This window comes from Oratosquilla oratoria, chromosome 4 (genome assembly GCF_046742065.1).
Source record: "Oratosquilla oratoria isolate Oo_2021 chromosome 4, ASM4674206v1, whole genome shotgun sequence".
NCBI lineage: Eukaryota > Metazoa > Arthropoda > Malacostraca > Stomatopoda > Squillidae > Oratosquilla > Oratosquilla oratoria.
The window spans coordinates 87,780,236-87,790,235 of record NC_134780.1 but is presented as its reverse complement, the minus strand read 5'-3'; the positions used below and the strand labels follow the sequence as shown (position 1 = coordinate 87,790,235).

Below are 10,000 nucleotides of genomic sequence, written 5' to 3'. Positions count from 1 at the left end.
ATGGCTTCTTCCTCAATGATAGAGAGGAAGCCGGTCAAAGCCTGTGCACATCTTTCACCCATCCCATACCTATCCAATACCCATTTGTAATCCTTTTGCCTTAGCTCCTATCAAGGAAGAGCCATTCCTGTCCTCCGCCCACTACCTGGGTCAGAAATAACGTAGCAACATATGAACTTAATAAATTCCATTCTTTTACGTCAGTGTCTTGCATGTTCGATATACATATGTATTCATTCATTCATGGCTGTGTTTCTTAGAACTTAAGTCATATGTAGATATATATATATATATTTCAGATATATTGGCTGACAGCATGAATTTCTACTACCAGCCGCTAAGAAAAGGTAAGTTATGTGTGCTTCAGAGTAGCTTTTGTTGTTTGCTTAACCTTGTTAATCAACATGGCGTTAATCAGGTTAATATTTTTAAAGACATCTACTTTTTTTCTTTTAGAAATCAAAGGGATGATATAGATGCTGTAATTCAATCGTGATGTTTTCTTTCAATCTTTTCCACCAAGGGCTTCGTCTAACATTGTAATTTTACTTTATATGTACAACTTACACAATTACAACGATTTGTAATGGAAAATGATACCAACAGGAATCAAATTTCATTTGCATTTTGTCATAACATGGTGTTAGTTTGTCAACATTTTCCTGGATGTCCATTTCTTTCTAAAAACACTTTCTGCTTTGTACAACTTTGTCAATTAATACCCCAAATTATATTTTTCTCCTTATAAAGGCAGTGGTGGAGTTAAAGCACACGCCCACTAAATACACGTGAAAACCCTTTTAACGTCCTTCCCATCTCAGTACCTCGTGGATGAAAGGTCATTCCTACCCCCCGCCACACCGCTCGGGTCAATAGCGATGCAGCGAGGCAGCACTGGCAAATATAATTATATCATATTTCACTCCATAATCTAGACAATTAGAAAGAATGGTCCAAGAACGAAATCCTGATAAATTCCATCTGTAACATCATTATCGAGAAATTTTGTTATTCAGAACAACGTACAATTTACTGGCACTCAGACTCTTGAATACAATGACTTGTATGTATGCGTCATGAGCCGCGACTTGGGTATACGATGATGCCGGAATCGGCTTCATGATTATGTTTACTTTGTATGTGTAGCTTAGTGACCTCGTATTCTGTGAACAGGCTTGATCACGTTTACTGTGATGTTATATTTATTCAGGGTGAAAGAACGAGTATAAGAACAGTAACTTTATAATCTGCAATGCGCATATTGTGATGCATCATCATACATCAGGCAACCTGGTGTGCGCGCGAATATTTGAATAATATTGAAGAGGTTAACCTGCTACTGCTTAAAAAGGAAATCATTTCATTACAATTTATGTTTAATACTTTCAATCAATATTAATTTGATATCATAATATGAGGTATCCATTCTGTAAAATTTGAGATTAGTGGCACATAGATGTTAATAAAAGAAATTATCAACTCTTATTTACTGTGCAGTTGCTTTCTAAATCAAACTCGATGTTATTTCACACTGTTTCACTTAATATTTATCGTGTTTGTAATTTTCTAAAACTTAGACGCTATTAATTGCACTGCACGAAATAAAATAAATTAACCGAAAAAAATTCACCTACACTAGAGGTCTCGTATTTGTCAAATAGCATTTCATATTCTGAGTGGAATTTTTATGAGACTGAATCCTGTAACAGACATATATTTGTTCAAATTACCATAACTTATTTAGGGTGTGGTACTTGTCCTAAGTTGTATAAAGTCACCTAGCGGTAGCCAGAAGAGAATCTGTGAAGATCTTCATTGCAGAAAAGTTTTTTTTTCACATCCATATGAATCAGAGTCATACAACCCTCATTCATAAAAAGAAATCATAATTATGGTGGTATTCTGCACTCCATAAATCTCTCTCTCTCTCTCTCTCTCTCTCTCTCTCTCTCTCTCTCTCTCTCTCTCTCTCTCTCTCTCTCTCTCTCTCTCTCTCTTTCTCTCTCTCTCTTTCTTTCTCTCTCTCTTCTACGACTCCATCTCTTAGTCACGATATTGTTCCCAGGGATAGAAGTGCCGTAATAGTCAACGAAATGTTAATAATTACGCTCTTTAACATGAAGATCTTGTCCTAAGTTGAATTAAATTGTTTGATGTTAGTCATATCAAAATACGCAAAGGTATCATTACATTGAAGAAGTTAAGTATTTTGTAAATAAAAAAATCCTTTACCAAATGCTTAACGTATTTCTCCACTTATTTCTTGCCTTACACCAAAAACCAATTCTCCAGTAAAACTATACGAGAGCAGTATCAAGTGCAATTAGTTTCACTCCTAAGTACCTTATTGGCAAGGACCTTCTGCGAGGTTGTAGCAACATTGTATTCTTATATCAAACATCCACGACACGAATAGGTTATTTAGGTCGTAAAAAATTTATTTGTGTCGTAAATATACGACATAAAGGTATATTTCTTCAACAGTTCCCTAAAAGACATCAACCAAAGTACTATTTACAAATGGGAATAGATATAGAGCACGTTCAGTAACATTTGGTTTACGATGAGAATAGAGATGATACATGAGGTCCAACCCATTTCTCTCCAATAACCTATGAATATAAGAACGTAGGAGACTGCAAGAAACTATAAGATTTATAGTCGGCATTTCCATGTCCTTTACCTCCTGTCGTCCATATCCATTATGTTATCTCATCATCTCTTACGACCAATTGTTTCAGTACTCATAACATGATTACACCGAGTTAGACTCCCCCAGAAAATAATGATGTTTATATTACAATGTGCATAAGTAGCAAATGGAGAAAATCCAAGGTGAATAGCCTTCCATAAAAGAAGAGCCTTCTTCCATACCTATTATCCTAGGCAACAGGAGATGTAAAACTAGGCGGTACAGTGCCGTAGACATTATCAGTGACCGTTTCACGTATCCAACATCTCGCTATCCATTCCTCTGATAGGGCAAGCCCTATCAGTTGCAGCAACCCGCTGATTTTTTAGGCCAATGTTTGGGTCGCCTTCCCACCTGTCCAGGGCTGTAGGTAATCATGAATTTGACACAATATTCATTGGGCTACCGCGCGGTCATCCAACAGCAACACCCTTGCTGAACGGTGAGTTTCGGGAAATAGTCTTCAATAAATTTTTAGAGTCTAGGGATCTTGTTCTAATACACACACGCGCGTGCGTGCACACACACACACACAAACACAACCACGGTCGAAGCAAGACGTACCGGAACGAACGCTCTGAAACCGCTATTTAGCGAGTCACGAACGAACGAATTTGTAAGCAAGCCTAGTTGTTTACAAAGATACGGTGAGAGGAGTAGTATATTCAATGTGACCAGAATGTAACCGTCTTCGTATATCTATTCTGTGTTTTTTTTATATATATAAAAAAATGGAAAGAAACAAAGAAACTCCGAAAGACAAAGAACCAGCAAAAGATGCTTAGAAGAGAGCAGAATAGAGACTCCACTTGGTGTCATTCGAAAGAAGACGTGTCTTTCTCAAACACCAAGGAAGTACCAAAGGTTCGAAAGAGGTATTTTTTCGGGGTTTGAAGGGGATGGAAATTTTATGCATGGAGGGATAGAAATGAATAGAGAGCCCAGGTATAGAAATATAATGAGAAATAGAGATATCAACGACATGTAGGATGAATTAATAGAGCTTAAAAGTGAGTATAGAATAATGTACAAAGAAGTAGCTCTGCTAAGGAAAGCCAATGAGAAGAATAATAGGGAGATAGATGTCTAAAAAAAGAATTAAATAAATTAAAAGGAGAAAATAAAAGGTTGAAAAGTGAGGATGAAAATGGGAACGAGGCATTAAAAAAGGAGATAAAAGATCAAATGTAGGCAGTGACTGAAAAGGTGGAAGAAAAAATCAAAGAAAATGACTTACAGGAAACAAAGAAACAATGGAAAGTAGAACAGGAATGTCAAAAAGTATCCTTTAAAGAAATAGTCGAGCAACAGGTCAAGGAGAAAGCTAAGGAAACGGTGATTCAAGTGATTAAAGAGAAAGGCAACTTAGGGACACAGTGGATAAAAAAAAAAAGATGCATTGTAATCTATGGCATTAAAGAGAAGCATGATGTTCCTAGATATCAGAGGGAGAAAGAGAAGAAAGAGATCGCTAAGGAAGTTCTGAAAAAATTACAAGCAGAAAATCAGGGTTTAGATAAGGAAATAGAGGAGACTTATAGAATGGGTAGATAATCTAAAGAAAAACAATACAGGCCACTAAAAGTAAAGCTTAGATCACAAACAATTGCAGAGGAAGTATTATCCAGAACAACGAAATTAGCAAATAGTAAACAATACAAGAATATATGGATAAGAAAAGAAATGAGTGAAGAAGAAAAAGCGAAAAGAAAATAACTTAGAAACAAAGCAAATAAAAAAACGAAAAAAGAATTGAAACTGATAAGAATTTTTTTCTTTTCTTTTGAGAGAGAGAGAGAGTGTGTAGTGGACCTGAGGCTGAGAAAATGGTATATAAGAAAAAGTAAAACAAAGCAGGCAGAAAAAGGCGGAGGAAGAAAATTAAAAATAGCTTATACCAATATAGATAGAATAATTTCAGGAATAAATAAATTAAATGATTATCTGGCCTTGGAAAAAACAGACATAATGGGAATAGTGGAAACTGAATTAAAGTGTACTCTACCACCCAACACTGTGGGACAAGGTTCATGCAATTGTTGGATGAAGAATAGAAAGAATAAACAGGGTGGCGGAGTATTAATTTTGACTAATAAAGATTTAAATGTAGCAAAAATAACTGAAAGAGAAAGTAATGTAGAATCAATTACGATACAAGTTGAAAGCAAATATATGAAGAGTAGAATATTTGTAGTGGTGTATGTGCCCCCCAAAACACAGAAAGTGATCATTCCAAAATATTAGAAGATACAAAATACGAATTAACTAATATACTTAAGGACAGAGGAAATATAGTAACTATGGGTGACTTTAATTCGAAAGAAATATGTTGAGAGGAAATGACAGTGAAGGGTGGAGAGGAACTCTGGGCAACGTCATGCTCGACATGACCATCGAATACACAATGACTCAGTGGATAAAGGAAAATACCAGATACAGAGGTAGTGAAGAACCATCAAGGCTGGATTCAATACTTACGACAGAGCTATTGTCGACAAAATTCATTACAAAAATCCGATAGGAAAGAGTGACCATGTACTAATAGAATTTGAGTTGATAGAGCAAATGGATCAAAGTAGAAATGAAAATTATAGAATAGAGACTAATGTACAACAAAACAAATTTTGAGAAACTCAAAAAATTCTTTCGCAACGCGAACTAGGAAAAAATTATAAAAGAAGAAACAGGGATGGAAGAAAAATGGAATATACTAAAATAAATTTATAATGAGGGAGTGAATAGATACGTACCACGACAAAAAAAAAGGAAAGAACATACATAAAAAGCTGGTACAACAAAAAATGTAGTGAGGCTAATGATAAAAGAGACAAAGCTTGGAAGAAATGGAAAAATACAAGAAAACAAGCAAAGCTCAAATATACATCAAACTAAGAAATGATTATGTAAAAATACGCAGAGATGAAATGAAAAAATACAAAAAAAAAAAGTAGAAAAATGCAAGGAAGAACCCAAACTATTCTACAGGTATGTAAATGGCAAACTGAAGAATAAACAAGAAATAAAAAATATATACAGGAGAGCAGATCAAGGAAAGTTAGGAACCAATATGAAAGTGTTCTTCGTAGAATTAGGAATAGGTGATGAGGTAGGCGTTGGTCATGTTTTTTTTTTTTTTTTTTTTTTTTTTTTGAGTAATGGGGAAACAACCTTGGAATCAATGTGCTTATGAATCCCAAAAAGGCTTATGGTGGTCTTGTACCAAATACTTTTTATGCATGGAATCAAAACACATTTTCACTATTAACATGAAAGGCTATCAAATGTACAAAATTCTTAAGCCTTCAGTACTAGCAAAATTAAATTCACTCCATTATCAACGCAGACCGCAAAGATGATATCATAGATCTATAATTTCCCATCAATTAGATTCCCTTCAATTATAAATGCATGTCTTGATAGTGTGCTATTTATGTAGTATGTGTAAATCTAACAATAGATCAACTGCACATCAACCAGATGCTTCCACAATGCAGTTTCTCAGTATATAACGCATTCACGATTTCATTCACCATATGTTTAATGCATTCACTTATTTATGAATTTTAGTAACATCTCTTTGTACCAGTTACGAAATTATCATTCATGATTTAAAAAGAAAATGCATTTAGAAACAATTGCTTACCAGTTTTAAATCTTAGAATCCATCCATTGTGTTTCCTGCCTTAAAGCTCTACTTTACAACAGGTAACTCAAACTCTTCGGCGCAATATTATTTACTAAAAAAATATTCATAAACACCATTCCATTGTTTATATAAAAGAATGTTTTCTCAAATATATGCTTCAACTCATCCTACTCTATTCATATTCTGATCCTTCGGTTACTCTGATCAAACACACACACACACACACACACACACACACACACACACACACACACACACACACACATATATATATATATATATATATATATATATATACATATATATATATATACATATATATATACATATATATATATATATATATATATATATATATATATATATATATATATATATACATATATATATAAATAAACTAAAATATCAAGAGAGGTTAATCAAAACAGGTTTAGTATGTTGACAACAGTAAGGACTTCGTCATCTGATTGCACGCCTCTTTGTATCTATTCTAAACTTCACATTATCAAGATCTGGCCTTGAATACCTGCAGTCCGCTCAATCGTATTTAGTGTACATATGATCATCTCCTCATATTATTGCATACAATATGTGCAATTTCTTTTCCTTCTAAGAAGTTTCATTAGATTATTTTGTTCAATCACCAAAATGATACGGCAGTCTGCATGTTGTATCTTCAAACACAGATTTCTTTTCGTTTTTTTTTCGTTTTTTTTCGTCTTTCCCTCTTATTTTTTCCTTCTCAATGTCGTTATTTTTCTTTATAGTAAAATGTTCTGTGCCAGCGTTTTATTTACTTAGTGTATTATACTTCATCAACACTCAAACATTATTTGTTTAATCAAGTCTTTTTTCAACAATTCATGTTTGCCTTGTCTTCGTAGACATACTGCTATAACCTTCATATTTAACACCGTGAAGGTATTTTTCATCTAAAATATGTCTATTGTATTTTCTTTCTCATCCTCTTTCTATTTTCAAATTCAAACTGACTTTCCCTCTCTCTTTCCATAGCATCATACGCTCCACAATAATCTTAGATAAGATCATTCGATATATCAACAAATAAAATCAAAATGAAAGTGGAGTATCGTGATCTTCGTTATCATGTTACAAACTTCCAATTATTAGAGCTTCCCAGAAATTAGAACGTTTGCTTAGTCCAGGAACGTATTTGGAACTTGACAAATGACCTTCAAGATACAGAGGCAAGGTGTTCATTAATGTGAATGAGACTGGAAAAATAAATTACAAGACAAACGTCAAGAAGCAGAGTACAGGAATTGGCTGACGCAGTTCAATAATTCTTGACAATACTTCTCTTTCTCTCTTTCCCTCCCTCTCTGTATCTTTCTTCTGTCTCTCTTTTTCTCTCTGTCTCTCAAACATGTGAACTGTTTATTTCTAGACTATTATAGGCAGAAAATTCAGCAGTATTTAGGGAGGGGATGGTGGTGAGGTGGTGGTGGTGGTGGCGATGGTGATTGTGATGGTGGTGGTGATTGTGATGGTGATGGTGATGGTGATGGTGATGGTGATGGTGATGGTGACGGTGACGGTGACGGTGACGGTGATGGTGATGGTGATGGTGATGGTGGTGATGGTGATGGTGATGGTGATGGTGATGGTGTTGGTGTTGGTGTTGGTGTTGTTGTTGGTGGTGTTGGTGTTGGTGGTGATGGTGATGGTGATGGTGATGGTGATGGTGATGGTGATGGTGATGGTGATGGTGATGGTGGGGATGGTAACGGTGATGGGGATGGTGGTGGTTATGGTGATAGTGGTGGTGGTGGTGGTGACGATGGTGATGGTGGGCATTGAAAAAAGCCTTAGCAATCCTCGCGTTTACCGTGGTAATAATGATGATGATTGCCATGACACATAACACAGCAAAAACAATATTTTGTTATCGTGGAAATGTGACTCATACCTCGCCCTATTATGAGAAGCCTATTACTCCATTTCTTTTGTTATTTGTGAACAATAACGACGCGCACTACCAACCCATCAACTCTACAGGAAAATAGAGATGATTCAGTGCAGCATTGCAAGTTTCTATGATACATCACAGGAATAGAACCAATATCAGCAATGTAAATGACTGCAGTATAGACTCCAGACAATACAACGAAAGGAGAAGATAATTCAACGTAATATCCAAACCACAAATTACTTGATGCAGTGGCCTAACTACAAGCACGCATTTTCACATTAGGTGGCAATATCAGCTGAGTGCATTTTGAAATACTGCAATCATGTCCCACCAGAGCATTATAAACTGGCAAATAATGTTCAGAGAATTAACCAAGCATCACAGACACAAAAATATCAAACTGTGCTGTCAGCCTTTTTCGTTTCACTTTTCAAAGAACGTAATTGAAATACTAATAGTAATGGTTAAACTCTTCCTACAATTGCTGCTCCTTTGGGAGAGAATATTCGGAAGAAATACGAAAAATACCTGAAAACAGTGCCTCGCCATATTGGAAGACTTATGCCAGAAACTAGACAATTCGTTTCCTCTGGTAGTCTGTAATCATGACATTAATGACACTGAACCCTAAATATCAACCAACAACATTAGCAGATTTAAAATGGTCTGGATGTAAAAATTATCAGGGAACAGAAAGATACTGTAGGAGAGTAGGTCATCTGCATATATGCATGCATACATACAAACGTACATACATACATACATACATACATACATACATACATACATACATACATACATACATACATACATACATACATACATACATACATACATACATACACACACACACACACACACACACACACACATACACACACACACACACACACACACACACACATACATACATACATACACACATACATACATACATACATACATACATAGATACTTACATACATACGTACGTACATCATGTACATATATGCATACATGTGTAGATATAAACACAAATGCGTACACATACATAGAAGTATATTACCATACATAAGTAGATAATTTTAATCGTGATCTAATATAATTTTGATCATATATTAGGTTCTGTCGAGTTTATTTCGCTCCACCTCGATATAACATCACTAACAAAACATATCGATATACTTTGATAATCTCATCAATGTTTTCATGATTACTGTGACCTTGAACACAATGAATTTCGTTTAGTTACAAAAGTATTAGTAATACAATGACATTTCTTTATATGTCAATGAAAGCGTAAAGAAATGTTTCACTGTTGTAATTTACGTTTTATTCATTCATATTTTACGTTCATTTCCAAAATAATGCGTCACGTTTGAAGAATTTTGGGGGCACGAATACGTACAAAGAGGTACGTTGTTGACAGTTACCCACAATGCGTTGTGTTGAGACATTTATTTACCAATTGTCTTTGGACGCTTCTTGGCGATGTACGGTGAGGTTGGTAGGCCTGATTGTATTTATGATTGTGCTGATCCATAGTCTAGTACATAACGTACACATCACCGCATTACTAGTTGTGTTTATTTAATAAAAATAAAACAAAAACGTCTTTTACGTTTCCCATGCCTGTAACTATAGACATCTTCCACTTCTTATCATAATAGATATTCCAGACAGAAACGTCAAATATTAATGATGAAAATTGAAATTAGATTTTGTACAATGACAGTGCTTCATATGGTAA

At 34.9% G+C, this 10,000-nt stretch overlaps 1 protein-coding gene across 1 annotated transcript in view; it reads left to right on the top strand.

Annotated features, from left to right (window-relative positions):
- LOC143024378 (uncharacterized) overlaps window positions 1-10,000 on the top strand; it is a 57,982-nt gene that overhangs the window by 10,907 nt on the left and 37,075 nt on the right. Inside the window, exon 3 of the mRNA XM_076183175.1 lies at window positions 300-347. Within this exon, the coding sequence (XP_076039290.1) occupies window positions 300-347 (48 nt within the window). The remainder of the gene's footprint in view (window positions 1-299; window positions 348-10,000) is intronic.